At 41.4% G+C, this 20927-nt stretch overlaps 1 protein-coding gene across 2 annotated transcripts in view; it reads right to left on the bottom strand.

The window, feature by feature from the left end:
* Nucleotides 1–20919, bottom strand: part of VPS33B (VPS33B late endosome and lysosome associated) — a 71998-nt gene extending 51079 nt beyond the window's left edge. The window contains exons 1-10 of one of the 2 annotated variants that reach the window (XM_077472353.1): nt 20733–20919; nt 18506–18622; nt 18179–18259; nt 18020–18081; nt 15084–15133; nt 11714–11781; nt 11580–11625; nt 4277–4371; nt 2547–2651; nt 2210–2306 (exon numbers count right to left, since the gene is read on the bottom strand). In XM_077472353.1, the coding sequence (XP_077328479.1) occupies nt 2210–2306; nt 2547–2651; nt 4277–4371; nt 11580–11625; nt 11714–11781; nt 15084–15133; nt 18020–18081; nt 18179–18259; nt 18506–18598 (697 nt within the window). In that variant the 5' untranslated portion in view covers nt 18599–18622; nt 20733–20919. Of the gene's footprint in view, nt 1–2209; nt 2307–2546; nt 2652–4276; nt 4372–11579; nt 11626–11713; nt 11782–15083; nt 15134–18019; nt 18082–18178; nt 18260–18505; nt 18623–20732 lie in introns of those variants that run through there. The other variant, XM_077472354.1, reaches the window with a different exon arrangement.
* Between the last annotated feature and the right edge of the window lie 8 nt (nt 20920–20927).

The following is a 20927-nucleotide window of genomic DNA, read 5'->3' as shown; positions in this document are numbered from 1 at the left end:
ACCAGCAGGTTGAATCATTTTTTTCTTTATTGCCAGAGGTCAGTCAATGGGGAAAAGAGGGATTAAGGGACATGTTAAGGGCAAAGGAAAAAAAAAATAGATTTTAACACAGAATTTTCACAGATGCTATCCAAGGACTGCTAGAGAACAATATGAGGGACGTGCAAGGAAGCAATAAAGAGCCTCTATGTACAGATAATATTATGTGGTTTTATTAAACAATTTTAATACTATATTAAAAAAGCAAACTGTATATATACTCTGTCTTCACTTGTATCACTTCACTGTACCACTTCAAAAACAAGATTGATGCAATTCGTGGGGACATCTCCACTGCACAGACGTCTAACCCACTTAACATACCCTTTCTGGACAATCTAAGACCCATCTCCTCGCTCCTGTTTGCATCAAAACTTTTATAATGATTATTCTACAACCGTCTTAGCTCTTACCTCACTGACAACAACCTTCTTGACCCCTTAGCCCTTGTACACACGGTCGGACATTCCAACCACAAAATCCGTCAGATTTTTTTCTGAAGGATTTTGTCCGAAACTAGTTTTGCATACACACTGTCGGACAAAGTTGTCGGAAAATTCGATCGTTCGGAACGCAATGACGTTTGTTCGTTCGTTACGACGGGACTACGTTCAGGCTAGTAGCCAATAGCTTTGGTCTCGTAATTTGATATGAGCATGCGTGGCACTTTGTCCGATCAGAATTCTCTAGAAACGATCGGACAAAGTCCAATCGGATCATGTTGTCGGAAAATTTTATATCCAGCTCTCAAACTTTGTTGGTCGGATTATCCAACAACACGGTCCGATCGGACATTTTCCATTGGAATGTCCAACCGTGTGTACAAGGGCTTACAGTCTGGCTTTCTTTTGCTTCACTCCACTAAAACTGCCCTAATGAAACTCACTAATGACCTACTAACTGCTAAAACCAATGGGCACTACTGCATACTCATACTACTCGACTTCTCTGCAGCCTTTTATATTGTTGACCAGCCCCTCCTCCTCACAAAACTCCACTCTCTTGGCCTTCAAGATTCTGCTCTCTCCTGGCTCTCCTCCTACTTATCACAGTGTTCCTTCAGTGTGACCTATAACGGTTTCCTCCTCTCCACTTCCTCTTTCTGTAGGGGTACCTCAAGGTTCTGTCCTCGGACCACTTCTCTTCTCCATTTACACCTCCTCCCTTGGTCCAATCACTATCCAAATCGCCCAGACTTCACCTTTGAAATATCTCCAAAATACGCCCCTTTCTAACCATTGACACAACTTATTCACTGCCTTATTATCTCTCGCCTTGACCATTGTAACTCCCTCGTCATTTGGCTTGACTCTCCGCAAGCTATCCCCTCTTCAGTCTATCATGAATGCTGCTGCCAGACTTATCCACCTTACCAACCATTCAGTGTCCGCCACTCCTCTCTGCCAATCCCTCCACTGGCTTCCCATTGCCCAACAAATAAAATTCAAAACACTAACAATAAGATACAAAGCCATTTCAGAGTTCTGTCCCGAGATACATAACCAATCTTATCTCCAAATATCACCCAAACCGCCCTCTCCGCTCCTCCCAAGACCTTCTGCTCTCAGGCTCTCGTCTCCTCCTCCCATACTCGTCTCCAGGACATCTCCTATCCTCTGGAACTCACTACCCCAATCTGTCCGGTTATCTCCTACTCTGTCCACTTTTAGGCGATCCCTGAAAACTCATCTCTCCTGCCTCCAGCTAACAACCCAAATCTTCTACTCCCCTCATCATTTCATCCCTCACAGTCCCTCCCTGTTTCTCCCTCTTAGATTGTAAGCTCGCTGAAGCAGGGCTCCTCTAAATCTCTTGTTTTGTATTGTACTGTTGGTGTAGTGTCTTCCTATGTTGTAAAGCGCTGTGAAAACTGTTGGAGCTATATAAATCCTGTATAATATTATTATTAATAATAATATGGGTGTGTTGAACTTTTGCAATTGTTCAAGGTCTTTTTACTTTTACATTTTTAGCATTCCTACTGCATTGCATTGAACTGTTGGTGTACTCTCTGTGCATCTTTCGCTTTACTAAAAGTAATAACCCTGGTGTAGTATGTACATGATGTTAACAATGCCCTCCACTGATTAGTGTACTGTACAACATTCATAATAAGATTCATAATACGAGTCCACATTTGTGGTATAGTATTCATTGCAACAATCCAAACCTCTGTCAATCATGAATACATGTCCGATTTCTGGCTTTCGGTCTTTACGATCGGTTTCATCATCATCTAGGTACTCCCGCCATATATCAAGGACCATCTGCATTAGATATACAAATATATTTGTCAGATACGTTTTGGCAGCAAATTTTTTTTTCTAGAACCTTCCTTGCCACGAATATTGAAATCTTCAATGGTCCTGCAGATCTGCAATCTTTCACTTGGAACAAGGAAGTCGACTGCATTGCTCCGTCTGCATGCAGACACAGGTTGTGTAACCTCCCCAAGGTGCATATCCTATTTAAAACAAATTCCAATAATGATTTTAGGTACCCCTTACCTTAGAACATCTTCCTATTCCGTATATCTTGGAGATTGGGCCAAAGATGGAATTCAATAAATTAAGTGCTCGGGGCACAGTGGCAATCCACCTCTGGTCTCCTTCCTTGGAAAAAAATGAATAAATTGGTCTGTCCATACAGCACAAAATATTACAGCAATGATACAATTATATATTTGTAATAATCACTTGCAAGAATGATAACAATAGTATACGAATGTCCTTAAACTGGTAAAAAAAAACTCTGCACTGCATACTAACACATTATGACAACAGTGCTGGTGCTTCGATCTTCACCCGGTCTTCCTTGCGGGTTCACAGGCTCTGGCCCTTTGAATGGCTGGGCTGCAAAGACCTCACTCCTGCGCATGTGCACAGTGATCTCAATGGATGTCATACTCCAGTGTGCCGTCCATTCAGAGCCCAGTGTGCATGCACCAGTGACGTCACCGTCTGCTACAAATGTGAATATCTCCAAAATGGTTTAGGACATATGCACTGTACCTGCAGGTAAGCCTTATTATAAGCTTACCTGTAAGTACAAGACATAAAGCGAAGTTTACTACTGCTTTAAAAATTCACAGCTTATAAGCAATGTGTAGTAATAGAAAATACTGTATGTAGAAATAAATTATTTGAATTGCGCTTTTCCAAAGTTTGTGTCCAGGGGCAACTGCGGGAGAGAATTACAAACTAAAATTATTTCTCCCAACTACAGGTTGCGGTCACATTTTCAATGTTTTTGACTCGACAAAAAAATTTAATTGACAGGGATTTTAACCCTCCCCCTCTTTATCCAAAACTGGAAAATAAAAAAAGTTCACTATACATATACATTAAAGAGGAAGTAAAGGCAAAAAAAAAAAAAAAAACACACCCTGTAAGGCAAAGGCATAATGAGCTAGTATGCATAGCATACTAGCTCATTATGAATAACTTACATGCGCACGGGAGCCGACAGGAGTGGCATATTGCCATGATCTGCGGCCTGCCCAGTGCGCCTGCGTGCCGCTGTCTACGCTGTCTTTTTGTAAATATCTCCTAAACCGTATAGGTTTAGGAGATATTTCTTGGACCTACAGGTAAGCCTAAGGCCTCTTTCACACCGACGTCCCGTTCAGGCCCGCCTGTCAGTTTTTTAGGCGGACCTGAACGGGTGCTCCATAGAGGTCTATGGAGCGTCGGATGTCAGCGGTGACATGTCCGCTGACATCCGACCCGCTCCGATCCGAAAAAGTGTAACGGAGGAAAAAGCTATTTTTCCATCCGTCTGCGGATCGGATCGGGTGACGACGGGCACTGCGGTCCGTCGTCATCCGATCTCCCATAGGGGAGAGCGGCGCTGTGACAGGTCCGTCCCTGCGCAGTGTGCAGAGACGGAGCTGTCATTTCCCTGCTCAGCGGGGATCGGCGGAGTGATCCCCGCTGAGCAAACGGATATCCACGGGGCGGATCAGAACTGATCCGCCCCGTGTGAAAGGACCCTTAATCTAGGCTTACCTGTAGGTCAAAGTGGTTTGTAAGGGTTTACAACCACTTTAAGGCTAGCATACAGATATATTTTTTGCATTAAAATGTTTTTGGAAGGTTCAGTTTTATATACATACCAAGAATTTTTTATATATTTTTAGAGTCCCTGGCTTTAGTATTTATTTATTGGCCCGTGGTTTGTGCATGCCCGACAAGCTTTGCTTAATTTACACATTATGAGGATCACTGGTATTACTTACTAGAAAATAATCCCGAAAAAATTCTGGCAGCTCCATGCTGATAATATCATCATCCAGTGGAAGGAGGTAAAAAGACCATTCGTCAGTGGTCACATCTGTATATAGAAAATACACAAACACTTGCAATGACACTGATACAGACTGAAATATACACAACACATGGCAGTTAAAGTGGATCTAAATCTAACTTTTAGATAAATATGAGCAGGCAGCTATAGCTATTCTACAATAAAACAAACTGACCCACCTGTTCGCACCTGTGCCCTGAACTGCAAATTCACAGTTCAGCACATTTCGGCCGTGCCAGAATCAATGACCCCCCCATGCCGGTCAATTAAAAGAGAAGCATGGGAATGTTTTTTTGTTTTTTTTTCATAATCATACTAACAGAGGTTGATGCAGCATTGGTCCGATGTTGTATCTTTCCCCTTCTGGCTCTAAGACCTGAGAACCGAGTGATCAAACACAGCTGATTGCTCGGTTCTCAGAGCTTTATGAGCAGAGAGCTTCTGTCTGGCACCGATGCTCTGCTCTGCATCCCCCTCCTCCACGCTGACTGGAGTGCTGGGCTGTGGAGGGGGTGGGATCAACAGCTTCAGCCTCTCAGCGGTTTGCTGGCTGAGCCGGGTGCTGGTCCAGGTATGTTGGCGGATCTCGACTATATGGTTGCAATCATGCTCCAGCCTGGACTGGCTCTGTGATGTCAGCTGACAGCAGGCTTCAGCCCGCTGTCTGCTGAAAATGGGTCACAGGCGTGCAGAATGAACTGCACTCTTGTGATCTACAGAAGTATAGCCTAATGAGCTTTGACTGTTCTTCTCCTTTAAAGAGGCTGAAAATACAGTACCCAGGGAGAAGATGATAGCGGCTGGTGGGGGATGTAAAGTGAGGTGAGTATACTGGGGAGTTTAGTTTTGCATTAAGCAAGATTTTAGTTCACACTAAATCATGAAAAGTGTTAATTATGGCGCCAACAAAAACGCTAACATCAAATAATTTTTTCTTAAAAAAAAAAAAAACACCACAACAGGAGCTTCCGAATTGCGAAATGCATTGAGGCTGCAAACTCGCCATCACCGACATCTCTTCTGGTCCATCTTCAGGTCGAAAATCCGGCTATTGGAACGCTCGCCAGCTCAGAGCGAGCGGTGTGGATTGCACTGGAAGCTGTTTGTATTGGTGCTGCCTAATTCACCATTAAATGTTAGTGGAAAATCTGTCATTTTTATACCGGCAATTTTATAACAAAAGTACTACACTATGATGCTTTTTATCACTTTCTCCGGGTGCTTTCCCGTGATACGTCTATGGACAGAAAATTATCAGGGGATTTAGGGTTAGTGAACTCCTTCTACCAATACGAGATCTCCCAGTTCCAGGGTACTAGAGGAGACGCAGGAGCTGATATAGTATCTGAAGGCTGGTTATATATAGATGGTTGGTGAGTATGCATTTTATACACACGATTGGTGGAGCACTATAAGAAGGCGTTAAGGATTAATGCAGTTTTCATCATGGCGATTATAATACTTTCAATCATTTTTTTGTAGGATTTGATGGGACTTTATAATGATATATTTATATTTTTTGTATATCAACAAAAAATTTTATATCGACAAATTCATGACTTATTATTGAGCACATAGTAGTGCCTAACTTTTGTTAACTTTACACTTTTACTTCACACTACCTGCAATGGAAAACTGTGTTTTACCATGCAGGGCATCTTTGTACTTGTCAGGGGTGCTTGTAACCACTTGACCTCCGGAAAAGATTTTCCCTCACCAGGCCATTTTCTGCTTTTTGGCACTGCATTACTTTAACTGACAATTGTGTGGTCATGCAATGCTGCTGTACACAATTTAGATTTTATATACAGTGCCTTGCGAAAGTATTCGGCCCCCTTGAACTTTTCAACCTTTTGCCACATTTCAGGCTTCAAACAAAAAGATATAAAATTTTAATTTTTTGTGAAGAATCAACAAGTGGGACACAATTGTGAAGTGGAACGAAATCTATTGGATTTTTTTGCGTTAATACTTTGTAGAGCCACCTTTTGCTGCGATTACAGCTGCAAGTCGCTTGGGGTATGTCTCTATCAGTTTTGTACATCGAGAGACTGAAATTCTTGCCCATTCTTCCTTGCAAAACAGCTCGAGCTCAGTGAGGTTGGATGGAGAGCGTTTGTGAACAGCAGTTTTCAGCTCTTTCCACAGATTCTCGATTGGATTCAGGTCTGGACTTTGACTTGGCCATTCTAACACCTGGATACGTTTATTTGTGAACCATTCCTTTGTAGATTTTGCTGTATGTTTGGGATCATTGTCTTGTTGGAAGATAAGTCTCCATCCCAGTTTCAGGTCTTTTGCAGACTCCAACAGGTTTTCATCCAGAATGGTCCTGTATTTGGCTGCATCCATCTTCCCCTCAATTTTAACCATCTTCCCTGTCCCTGCTGAAGAAAAGCAGGCCCAAACCATGATGCTGCCACCACCATGTTTGACAGTGGGGATGGTGTGTTGAGGGTGATGAGCTGTGTTGCTTTTACGCCAAACATATCGTTTTGCATTGTGGGCAAAAAGTTTGATTTTGGCTCCATCTGAGCAGAGCACCTTCTTCCACATGTTTGGTGTCTCCCAGGTGGCTTGTGGCAAACTTTAGACGAGACTTTTTATGGATATCTTTGAGAAATGGCTTTCTTCTTGCCACTCTTCCATAAAGGCCAGATTTGTGCAGTGTACGACTGATTGTTGTCCTATGGACAGACTCTCCCACCTCAGCTGTAGTTCTCTGCAGTTCATCCAGAGTGATCATGGGCCTCTTGGCTGCATCGCTGATCAGTCTTCTCCTTGTCTGAGCTGAAAGTTTAGAGGGACGGCCAGGTCTTGGTAGAATTGCAGTGGTCTGATACTCCTTCCATTTCAAAATGATCGCTTGCACAGTGCTCCTTGGGATGTTTAAAGCTTGGGAAATCTTTTTGTATCCAAATCCGGCTTTAAACTTCTCCACAACAGTATTACGGACCTGCCTGGTGTGTTCCTTGGTCTTCATGATGCTCTCTGCGCTTTCAACAGAACCCTGAGACTATCACAGAGCAGGTGCATTTATACAGAGACTTGATTACACACAGGTGGATTCTATTTATCACCATCAGTCATTTAGGACAACATTGGATCATTCAGAGATCCTCGCTGGACTTCTGGAGTGAGTTTGCTGCACTGAAAGTAAAGGTGCTGAATAATTTTGCACGCACCACTTTTCAGTTTTTTATTTGCTAAAAAAGTTTAAAATATCCAATAGATTTTGTTCCACTTCACAATTGTGTCCCACTTGTTGGTGATTCTTCACAAAAAATTACAATTTTATATCTTTATGTTTGAAGCCTGAAATGTGGCAAAAGGTTGAAAAGTTCAAGGGGGCCGAATACTTTCGCAAGGCACTATATATATACATATATATATATATATATATATATATATATATATATATATATATATATATATATATATATTTTTTTTTTTTTATTATTATCATTTTTCCCCACAAATAGAGCTCTCTTTTGGTGGCATTTGATCACCACTGGGTTTTTTTTGTGCTAGAACATAAAAAAAAAAGCTGACAATTTTGGGGGAAAAAAAACAATATTTTTTTACTTTCTGCTATAAAAAAAAAAAAAAAAAAAAAAAAAAAAACACATTCAATACATAAGTAAAAAAACAAAAAAACAAATGTCTATATAAAAATTCAGGGCAATTTTTATTCTGCTACATATTTTTGGTAAACAAATCCCAATAAACATATATTGATTAGTTTGCACAAAAGTTACAGCATCTACAAACTATGGTATCTATACTGGATTTTTTTTTCTATACTAGTAATGGCGGTGATCAGCAACTTAAAGCGGAACTGTAATAGTATGCCAGCAATCTGACAATAACTGACACTTTGTGTTAACCAGTGATACGAATACAGTGATAAGTGTTCAAAATATACACTGTCACTGTACTAATGACACTGGCAAGGAATGGGTTAACATCTAGGGTGATTAAGGGATTAATTGTGTGCCTAAAAGTACTTGGTGCATTCACTGTGTGCTGTTTTTACTAAGGAATGTGTCGGTTTTATTTCCTGGTTCTAGTCCACATCTCCCCAAGGTAATACCTAAAACCTGGCCTGTTAGTGGGTCCTGAGGACAGGAGTTGAGAACCACTGATCTAGACAATAGATGAAAATAGTGCCTGAAAAACACCCATCACTGCCTTAGTGGTAATATTTACATATAAGTACTTTGAAGATGGCAGGTACTGCTCAGAATCTTTTCCTATTAAAATTCTACACGGGGCTGTTACAACGTTGTGGGTGCTGCCATTTTGGATTTCTCCTGGAGAGCAAAATGCTGAACAGTAATTATATCCTATCAGATGCAGTCTCTGTTGAGGTATTCAGGCAGCCGCAGCTGCTGAATACAAAAGCAAGCAGTGGAAATTCCTCCATCTATGCAAATTAGGAAATTTACTACTTTTCTCTCATTCAAAAATTTTGCCTTGTCCAATCCCCGGTCCTTATCCAGAATCTGCTTTTTCAGAACTGAAGACTTGAGGCCCTATCCTTTTTTCGGGTCAATTATCAGAAATCAGAGGCGCTGAATATATGTATGCCGGCCTCTTTATCTACTCTACTTGGGGTTAATTTCCCCTTAAAGTGGGCCGCAGCGCATTTAAAGTATCTGGGCATCCTTTTACCTAGTAGGGTGGAAGACATTTTCTCACTCAACTTCCCTCCTCTTTTTGGTAGCTATCAAAAAGGACCTTCTGTCCTGGCAACATGGCTTGTTCTCTTGGTTTGGATGGTGTAGTATAGTAAAAATGAATATTATGTCCGGTTTACTTTACCACTTCCAGGCACTTCCCATTTGGGTCCCGAGCCTCTTTCTTAGGGCAGTGAACCGGGCCCTTGTCTGTTTCCTATAGGCCCTGAAACCCCTTCGCCTGGCAAAGTCAATTTTGCGACTACCAAAACTGCTGGATGGTATGACTATGCCAAATGCTTGCTATCTGATGCGTGTTCTGGATTGGTGCCGCCATGGTCCTCTTAAACAGTGGGTGCAGGTGGAACAGATCCTAGCAGGGATCCCGCTGCCAAACAGATTTGCCTATCTGGATTCTAGATCACTCCACAGTGGAAGAGATGTGGCGGGTCTGTTCAAAGGCGTTCCATGACCTCTCTATTTCTCCGAGCCCCTCCCCACTTAATGTATAGAAGCAGAACAAAACTCTGGATAGCCGCACTCAGGGTTGAGTAAAAATTAGGTGCCTTTATTTCTTCAAATGCAAGTGCAAAACTCCATTGAACAACACACCACTTACTCACATAGACGGCAACCCTGCTTTCAGCCCTGGACTTCATGACTATAGATTCCAGGACATGAAATTGGCTGGGCGATTCCAGGCCCATCATTTCAATGTAAATGGACAACAGATCACCAGACAACAAAACATAGATGATCTGACTTTTACGGGACTATCATTCTGGCAAAAATTACAATTGGCCCACTTCATTGGCTTTCTACCCTTCCCGGAGACCTTTCAGAGACGCCTCACTAAATTTGAACTGATGTATCTAGAATCATCTCCGCTGTGCCATGCGGTTTCTCAGACCTACAAATTTCTGATATCTCCGTCACCGGACTTCAGACCATTTATATCGCCAGGTGGGAACATGATTTAGGGCTACAATTTACAGACAAACAAGTGGAAAGAGTTATTTTGTTTTCTTACAAACGTCTATTTGCTCTAAGCACCAGGAGACTGGGTTTAAAGGGCTGACCCGATGGTACTATATGCCAGGAAAGATTCATAGGATGTTCAGATCTTTGTTAGAGATGTGGGGAGGAGTTCGGTTCTCTTCTTCACATGTTTCGGTCCTGCCGCCTACTGCAGTCCTACTGGACAGAGGACCATTGCATAACACAAAAATTCACTGATCGGGAGCTACCATAGGATCCTGCGTTTTTCCCTTCTGTATCACCACAAGATTTCTAGTAAGCTCTACAGATGATCCATTTGATCTCTCCTGCTTACAGCAGCAAAGAGCTACATCCCACTTTTTTGGAAGCAGGCACAGCCAGCGTCAGTCTCTGTCTGGTTAAAAAAAAAAAAAAAAACTACTGAAATCAATACGATGGAGGGTTTGGCGGCCACGGAGAAAGGTCTTCGTGAAAAAGTTCTCAATAAATGGTTTTACTGGCAAAAACAGTCTATTCTGAGGAGTACGCAAAGCTGGTGACTTAAATCCCCTGTACTGGAGACAATAATGTTGGGTCCCCAAGCCCAGAAGGAGTGCTTGGCAGGCTGAATGGCTCCCTTAACCCACTCCCCCCCCCCTTTTTTTCCCTCTTCTTCCTTTCTCATCCCTTTTCTTTTTTCCTAACTGTTCTTTTTTTCTCGAGACCCCTGGAGTCATTCTTGCTCTTCTTCGTTGTAAAAACTACCATGTAAAATGCCACGCAAGGTACTGAGACTTCCTAGGCCCTGGCTTTCCGAGTCTTATTTTCTTTTACATGCTTGCCTCTTTTATATGCAATGGCTTTTGTTGTGAAGACTTAATTTTGGAAATGTATAATTTCAAACATGGCAATGTTGTGGTTTCTGTACTTACCGTGTGTTATCTTTAAATAAAGTATTTCGAAAAATATATATATAATAATTTAGCCATGGATGCCTAGCTTTACTCAAATTCAATAGGCTAACTCCACCTTTGGCATGATATTACACCTAGATTTAGGGTGTAACATGTAATATGGTGTAAGTGGAACCCCACCCATCCTCAAACCACCACCACAGCAGATGGACTTGTAGTTCCCAACTGGACACAAGTGCAGTAGTCACCACACTCGTAGTCCATTGACACATTCTCGTCCTCTTCAACTGAAGATCTATACCTCAGTATGGACAGAGAGCTGGAGGAAGAGTCAGCAGGGACCTGGCATTGCACCACCAGTTTGCAGGCAGATTTACAAAAAAAAAAAAAAAAAAAAAAAAAAAAAAAAAAAAAAAAAAGAAGAAGCACATTCTTTTCCACAAATATATATTACATGCATTTATTATTTTTGTAAAAGGTGGACTTCAAGTCGCTATGGCTGTGAAATTTGCGTTCAAATTACTCCTCAGTGCCTGAGGGGTGTGGAATCAGGTAGTGCTTGTCTGAGACCCATTTTCATGATTTTTAAGAACATTGACTTGAAAAGTAAAATCACTAATTTATTACGTTATATGAAACTCGGTACAATTTCATAAACACTTACCACCATATATCCCCTCCTGCTCCAGAATCATGTCACATGTATAAAACTGAGGGACAAGGAAAGACAATGTAATAAAGGTTCAAGAAAATAAATAAATGTCTTCATTTGCAAATCATAAAAATGATAAAACTTACTTTTTGGGGGCTAAATATGATCTTGTACTTTCTACTGATTTTAGATTTCTTGTCTGTATTTACAAGATCTGTAAAGAAAAACATTTTTTTATAGAGCACAACCATGTTAAAGTTTGCAAAGAATGCTTAGTTTGGCTAGGAAAGGCTAAGAACAACCTATATACTTTTTCTGACGACAATGGGTAATTGACTGGTTAAGCCAGGCTCACAGTCTTTTTATTGTTCCTTAGACACATATGTAAAACTTATCTTTGTATAGGAAGAGAGCCATCTTTGTTTATTACATAGGCAGGTACTACTTCCTGGTTTTGCCCTTGCCAATTTTTTTTTTTTCCACTATAAGTCTACCAGACAGGGCATGTCCTAATAAAAATATTAGACTCTCTGCAGTCTCCAATTGCATGAAATAGTCACAAAGCCAGGTCACAAACAGGTCATGTGACTTTCTGCCTTGTCTATACGTCACGAGTAGTTGGGAGCAGCATTTTTATTTTTTATTCACAGTAAGAAAATGAAAAAAAATGTTGTTAATAGAAATGTGATTCATTATAACAAGGGCCATTTTGATTCATATTAAGTGTACTTTTTAATGATGGGGCTATTTAAGGCCCGGTCTTTTTAGCAGAGCTAATTTTTAGGAGAATATAGACAAAAGGTTTTCACCTTTTGGTCTCTGGTCTCCATTAACATGGCCGCCGCTATCTAGTTGAAAGCTACTTCCGTTCCAACTGGTATGTTTTTTTTCTAGCGGTGATGTTATTTCCGCTTCCGGCAGCTGATACTGAGGCTCGGAACGCAATATGTAAAGGGTGGACCCCTCCTGCCTTCTCCCTATATGCAGAGGAAGTGACGACCATTAGCCATGCCCCTGATGATGTTCTAATTGGAAGAAATGCGTAGGGTGGAGCCTGGTTATCATACGTCGCAACACGCACAAATCGTGACGATCTTGTAGGTTGCAAACCATCCGTTTCTATGCTTCATGACACTCTTGTTTTCATAGTTTTAAATGTGAGTATTCTGGATTCGCTTGCAATAAAATCTTTGATTGTTTTGATATACTGCACCATGAAATCAAATCCAGCAGCTATAAGACAGGGCAAGCGGCCGCTGGTCTTGTCTGATACCTGCGGGATTTGATTCCATGGTCCGAAGGGCTTTTTCGCTTGGGAATGGTTATCTACCTGAATCTTCCCTGTCTCAGTGGTATCACCCTGGTATAAAGGAAAGGAATCTAATTATTTCAGATGAAGTTTATTTAGATGGCATTGACCCCTCTCAAGCTTCATATCATTGTTTAAATTATATATCAGCAGTGATACGATTACTGACTTCTCTATTCCTTGACCTCTTATTAAAACAGGGTTTGATTAAGAGGTTTATCCCCTTTATGGCACACTGATACTCTGTCGGACCACCTGGGGGACCTTGATAGTCCTCTGCAGTCATGCTTACATTTAGGTGATACTGTACATTGGGTCTTACAAAAGCTCCAGAAGAAGCCATGTTTATGGCGAAACATGTAGAGGCAACAAACTTTTGTACTACGACCGCATGCTTTCTATGTGTTGATTTTAATATAAAGAATTTTTACCAATGTCTGTCAAATAAAATTATGAAAATTATATTGTTACCAATCTGACCACATTTTTGCATCTTTAAATTCCCATTTTCATCTTTCCATAAAAAAAAAAAAAAAAAAGTTATTTTGGCAAAAAAAATCCCCTCTCATATAGAGCATTTTTGCACAGGCGTTAAGCTTAAAATATGCCTCTAAACGTCCTAATGGACACATAAGATAACAATGAGCTGCTTCTACAGGGAAAATGCAAAACTCCTGTAGCAGCAGTGATTTGAAGCCCAGTGTGCATTTATGTTTAGCACATCAGCTGATATCTGAATCTCTGCCTGAAGACTGCAAATGTTTTGTCTGAATAAAAAAAAAAAAAAAAAAGAAAAAGAAAAAGAAAAAAAAAAAAAGGTACATAATTGTTAAAAAAAAAAAAAATATATATATATATATATATATATATATATATATATATATATATATATATATATATATATATATATATATATATATATATATATATATATATATATATATATATATATATTTTTTTTAACAATTTTTTTGAAATATATGAAGAAAAAACAAACTTGATAGGCATGTGATGTTTGAGTAAAGATTAAGGTATCATGAGTAATGTGCCTGCAGGGCTTTAGTAAAGCATGTTCGGCTCTATGGGAAAAGAGTTAAATCAAAAAGATGAGTAAATAACACATAATTTGGGAGTAAACAAGTCTGAAATACCGTCTGCTAAATTAGAACAGATGCATTACATTTTTCTATAATATTTAGGATAGAGTTTGTCATGATGGTAGACCATAAGTGTTTAAACCCATTTGTTTAATAAAGCATTGAAAAAAATGCAGCAACCGAGATTTGTATTGGTCCAATCAGAGAATGCTTTGAATTCATTGAGTAAATGCAAAGTTTTCCCTGTACCAAGGGTCCATATACCCCTTGGTTCACAATGCAGTAGGGCTCAGCACAGGATCCACAAGATAGTGGAGATCACAATAACATCAGTGAATACTATACTGATTTCCAGCTTCCACAGGGATCCCACATATATGGCACACACATACTTACATTGGTCCAATATGGACCAGTATAACAATGCAAAAAATGCATAAATGTCTAAACTTCAGTTTTAAAGCGGAGTTCCACCCAAAAGTGGAACTTCAGCTTATCTGCTTTCTCCCCCCTCTGGTGCAACATTTGGCACCTTTCAGTGGGAAAGGGGGGGATGGGACAGGTACCCTTCCCCACTTCCAGGAGACTGAGCCGCAGCACCGTCCCTCGGAAGTTTAGTCCCCCTCCTCCTTCCCCTGCTGGGCCAGTTAGAAAGTGCAGTGCGCTTCATGCATAAGCAGTATGTAACCAGCTGTGAAGCCGAAAAGGCTTCACTGCCAGTTTCCCTTACCAGGAATGGTGACGGCAGCAGCCGGGAGCCGATCCGAAAATGGTCTGCGGTGCCGACATCGTGGGTTCCCTGGACAGGTAAGTGTCCATATATTAAAAGTCAGCAGCTACAGTACTTGTAGCTGCAGACTTTTTTTTTTTCCCAGGCTCTTTAAATATCATACAGTGGACATTATGGTACATAAAGTCACATATGCTAAAGATGGAACCACTTGAGGTCAAGGTGTATTTTTGCAAAACTGAGCACACTATGATTGTCTAAAGCCTACAGGAAAATATACAAATTACTTTTAGAATTTGACTGGCTGCAAAAAAAAAAAAAAAATCACATTACATTTCTACATTTAGTGATGGCAGGAGGTATAAAGCAGATACACTTACTGGCAATATTCTTCACATGTTTAATACGAGGTCTTATTAAAAAGCACAATCTGGAGACAAAAATACCCAAAATGTTATTGCAAGTTAATGAGGAGAGGGTAACACAATGTTGTGAAACAACAAAACCTGAAGAACTTAGTTAGAAAAGCTGAAATGTTGTGTAGTGTAAATGTATAAAGGTTTATTCATTGTAATCACCGCAAAGACTCAAACTTCTTACATTTATGGTACATGCAGAAACCCCCCATAACCTCTAAAGCCCAACTCCAGGCAATTTATTTCCTATGCAGTGGAGCTGGGCCCGCGATGCATGAGTAAACTGCTTGTTTTTTCTAAGGCACAAAGTTTATACCTACCTGATCCTTCGGAAAACTGTGCTCCCGTGCGATGGGCTATTCCTGTCTATGGAACGTGCTGATTTCAGGAACAATCCATTTTCAAGACCGTTGGAGTGTGGGGGTGCTGGGCTGGTCTTGTGCAGGGAGGATTGGTGGATCATCCCCTCCCCAAGTATAAAACGAGCAGTTAACCTGTGCAGTGCGGGCACAGCCCTTACTGTATGGGAAAAACAAAAATGTGCCCGGAGTTCAACTTTAAAGCTGAGTTCCATACAGACAGAGGGGTTGATTTACTAAAGGTAAATAGACTGTGCACGTTGCAAGCATAGTTGCTCCAGAGTTTAGTAAATGAGATAAAGCTTTGCATAGAAAATAAAAAACTGCATTTTTGCTTGCACATGATTGAATAATGGAAGTCAGTAGAGCTTGCTGTCATTTACTAAGCTTTGGAGCAACTGCACTTATGAAGTTCACAGCCTACTTACCTTTAGTAAACCAACCCCATAGAATATTCATACATGAACTGTTTAATTTATCAAATAAAAAATATTTTTTATTCTGTTTGCTCAGCCTTGTTATTCACACACAATTGCCACATTGCATAGTCAGGTTAATTACACTATTCAGTACTGCAGACTTGCAGCATCCTTTGTCACCTTTGTCAAAGAGTATCATTGCACTGTTGTGGTCCTTCCGGTCATCTTTGATTACTACAAGCTGCCTAAAACTTCCCTATCACCTCCCAGAATTTAAAACCATTGCATACAGGTGGCATTGTTCAATGCAATACAGCATGGCTGGCTCTCAGAGATACTGAACTCTGAAACTTGTGTCCAAAAAAAAAAAAAAAAGACAGGCAAAAGGGCAGAGATCTAATCACTAGCATTGACTGTGGTTTCAATGCAGCCGATTCTTTAAAGTGGTTGTAAAGCCCTAACGTTTTTCACCTTAATGCATTGTATGCATTAAGGTGAAAATTCTTCTGTGCTGCAGCTCTCCCCCCCGACCCTCCTTTTACTTACCCGAGGCCAATCCAAACCAGTGATGTGCACGACCGCTCCAGATTGATAGCAGTGGGAGCCAATGGACCAAATGATGTGTGCTGATGAGGCTGCACTGATGGGCACTGATAGACTGCATTGATGAGGCAACACCAATATGCAGCACTGATAGGCAGCAATGATTGCCATTACTGTCAGGCATTGCTGATGGGGCTGCACTGATAATCACTGCACCAATTATCAGTGCAGATCCCCCGTCAGCAATCATGTGCTGCCAGTGAGAGTAGAGGTATGCCAACAACCAGCACTTCCTATTTACATTGTGATCAGCTGTGATTGAAAACAGCAGATCACATGGTAAAGTGCCTACATCATAGGCTCTTTACCATGATCAGAGATGCGGTGTGTCCGAGTGACATACCGCACCACTGATCGCCCCAGCTTGTTCTGAAGGACGTCATAAGAAGTCCAGTGAGAACAATGAAACCCCCGCCTGGCCGTCATTTTGCTATAAGCTGGATGGGAAGGTGTTACTGACTTACCATGTCTTGCTCTGCACTATGTCTCTGGATGGAAGCACCAATTCTGGTAGAAGCAGGGATATTGCGTCTTCATTTCAGAAACTTCAGCAAGGAGAACACTGAGCAGCACAGTAGTGACATCTCCAAATCCACTGAGACTAGCAGTCAGAGGCAGCAGAGCCTTAGATCTCACACTGTAAATATACAGCTATGATACCGTAGGTACAGAAGTGCCTAGGCACACTTACATACTAGAAAGCAAACTTTTTTTTTCCAGGATGCATTCCAGACACAAGGGACACTCTGCAGGGTTCAGCTTAGGCACATTTAATATTTCTAAATGTATCTCACTTTTTATTTTTAGTTCCAAGGGCAGCTCCAGCCTGAACACCCCCACCTTCCCCCAATAGAATACCCTTTCTCATCAGTCACATGACCTGCGAGGACCTTTGCTGCCCTCTGGTGGTAGGCCCTACACCTCTGCCTTCATGTAATGATGTGAGAGCATTGTATTGTACAGCAGTACTGTAAGCCCAGGTTGTGTAACACAACCCTAGGGCTATCAGTAAGTGGGGTGAATGCTGCCGAGCATCACTGAACCCAGATGACCCGTGGCAGCAGAAGGCAGCAGCGAGTCTACAGCAGTGGTTCTCAACTGCTGTGCTCAGGACCCACTAACAGGCCAGGTTTGCAACATAACTGAAAAACATCACAGGTGATATAATTTGCTGCTCAGTGATTGCAGTATTCTAGTCTGCATCTCCCCAAGGTAGTACTTAAAATCTGGCCTGTTAGAGGGTCCTGAGGACAGGGGTTGAGAACCACTGATCTACAGGGAACAGCACTGGAAAGCAATAGACTGCCTTTTTTTTCTGTTTTAGCTATTGGTGGTTTATTAACATTTTTATTATTATTATTGGTATTTAGACCTGAAGTTAACGTTTGAAATATACCCAATGACTATTTGAGGATTAACTGAAATAAAGAGTTTTTTTTTTTATTTAATATCTGCTTTCACACCAACTTTAAAATAAAGATTTGAATTATTGAGGAAAAATAGAATTTAAATGACTTACTGGTCAGCGTTGGTGTAAATTGGCTTGTTGTCAATCTTATACAATTTGTCAACATCATGTTGCTAAAAAGATAGTAAATAGTAAATAAAAAAAAAGTGATAAAACAATGATCAATTTTACTCACTGATACAAAAAGAAATGTACACATTGAAAACGTACCTTCAGTATTGAGACATTGGCGATACGATCCAGCGGGCTCATCAGCTCAGGTTCAATAAACAAATCTTTTTTTCCAGGGAGCTTAAAATAAGGAGAAGTCATGACAGCAGCTGCACATTATTACACTTTTTGTTTGCTTTTACTAATTAGATACTCAGTAGCATTAGATATAAGCACTGCCTCTATCAGCTTAATCAATCATAATAAAAACAGACTGCCTGATAAATTCCCAGCCTACAATGGAACTATTCTTCAGAGACAAATCAATATACACATCAGGTACCTGGGTGGGGGATCAACACAAGACTGAAAGGCAAGGACCCATACCTGCTCCAGGAGGTAGATCAGCTGGTCTCGAGCCAACCTTTTAAGAATGGTGAAGTCTGGTAAATTTGGAGGATCTAGCCTTTCTGATGCCATGTTTGTTGTTTATTGGCAGCACACCTACAGAAAAAAGAAATGTTCAATATGTCAGAGAGCTAATACCTAGCAGCAAGAGAAATGTGAATTCATGATATGATTATAAGTATATGGTAAGTAGTATTGTACAGTAAATACTCTATTTCAAGTCTTCATGTCTATACAATGTAAACATTACCTAGCAAAAAAGTGTGCCTATTCCAAAATAAGAAGCACTGGGGATATAAGAAACAATGCTAAAGAAGTGTTTTAGTAGGTAGTATGTGCAGGTGAGGAGTGCAGAGGGTATACCATGGGGTAGGGTGACCAGATGTTCCTGGTTTCAGGGGACAGTCCCAGGATTGAGGACACTGTCCCCGGACCAAGTCTGTCCCCGGTTTTGTCCTCGGATTTGACTTCAGCAGGAGCTGGGACAATTTTCAAAGACAGCGATTGCAGAATAAAAAAAAAAATGAATTCTAAATTACACCCCCCCGCTCCTACTAGCTTAGGCGGGTGTATTTTTCCATTATCTGTGTCCCTTTCTGATGATGATGTGATGGTCGGAGAGGATGGACTATTTCTTCAGTTTCCGGCACATGCCCATTCAGCTCCGCTCACATGTTCTTCTGCCTTGGCCGCAGTCGCCTGCCTGCTTATCTCCTTGCCTTCCTCGGCAGAGTCATTTTCCTCCACTTCCCACCCAGTAGTAGCCGGGGCCCGAAGAGTGAGACCTGAGAGGCTGTGAGGCCGGTGGAGGCGACGGGCAGAGAAAGGCAGCTGAGCTCAGCTGACGATGTCCAGCAGCAGGAATAGAGGGGAAGCAGATCCAGTTGTGGGGCTGCCAGTGCCTTCAAGGCTTCAACACAGGTGTGCTTTGGGGGTGTCTGTGAATAGACTACATTGCACTGTGTCTGTCTCTCTGGCATAATGGATGGTATCAGAAATCACAGGCAGTGGGGGGGGGCACTTATTGGTCAGAAGTTAACAAAATCAGCACCCAGCAGCCATGTTATGTGACACACTGTGACAGAGCCAGCCAGAGCCATGATAGAGTGCCCCCTGCCTGTGAGTTATCATAATGCTGATGATCTTAACCAATTTCCGATCGACTGATAGCAGATATACTGCTACAGGGCGGTCGCGCTGCACAGGATCACTTATATACGTGATCCTGCATTTCTGGGTATCAGAGCCAATCAGCAGATCCGGCGGACTCGCCTAGTGGTCTGCCTATGTAAACAAGGCAGTTCAACATTCTTTCAGTGTGGAAGACATTGATCCTGTGTTCCTGCAAAGCAAGTACAGGGATCTATGTCTTCCCTTAGTAAAAGCACCTCCCCCACAGTGAGAAAACATTTGTTGGGCACACATTTAACCCATTGATTGCCTCATCTGACTTTTTTTCTTTTTTTAAAAAAAATTCTGACGGACCTAGAAATAGAACATGTTTTAAATTACATTTTTCCGACTGAACCAATTCCTATCGGGAAAACCGCTCGTCTGTATGCTGTTCCGACGGACCAAAAAACGACACATGCTCTGAAGAAAGTACGAGACGGAAGCTATTGGCTACTGGCTATTGAACTTCCTTTTTCTAGTCCTGTCGTATGTGCTGTACGTCACCACGTTCTAGACAGTCAGACTTTGGTGTGATCATGTGTACGCAAGACAGTTTCAGCGGAACTCCATCAGAAAAACCTCTGGAGTTTATTTCGACAGGAAAACCGGTCGTGTGTACGCGGCTTTAGTGTCTGGTTTGTCCACCGCAAAATCGCAGTCCCGATATGAGTCGCTGATTGTTGCCATTACTAGTACAAAAAATATATATATCCCCGGATTTCATTTTAAAAATCTGGTCACCTTACCATGGGGCAGTATATAGGATGGCCTGATTGGCTACAAATGTAATGGATTTTTGAAGTTTGTCTTCCTATCTCACAATTCTGTTAAAGCTGAAGTAGATTGTACAACCAGATTGTGTAGTGAGTGACCAGATTTATGGACTATATTGTGATCTGAGAAGGGTGAGGTGTTCTGGCAGGGATGAAGTGACAGCTGTCACACTGCACTTCCGGTCAGGCCTGCGTTCTCCCCCAATAAACTAGAGGAGGAACCTCATCCCTCTCCTATACAGAAGAGCCCCCCAACTCACCCAGCACAGCTCTGACCACCTCGATCACTCAGGCATCCTCCATGCAGAATCTGCAATAACTTCCCTAGGAACCAGAGTGAGATGTTGCAGGGGAAGGAGAAAAGAAAAGGACTACTTCCGGGATGATCAGTAGAAAGGTTCAGTCTCCATAGTAATCCCAAGGGGGCGTGACAGGAGTCAAAGAAAAGCCAATCA

The sequence above is a fragment of the Lithobates pipiens genome, unplaced genomic scaffold (genome assembly GCF_037356315.1).
Source record: "Lithobates pipiens isolate NorthernLeopardFrog02 unplaced genomic scaffold, aLitPip1_a1.2 Scaffold_8, whole genome shotgun sequence".
Lineage (NCBI taxonomy): Eukaryota > Metazoa > Chordata > Amphibia > Anura > Ranidae > Lithobates > Lithobates pipiens.
This window is presented reverse-complemented; position numbering and strand designations above follow the sequence as displayed.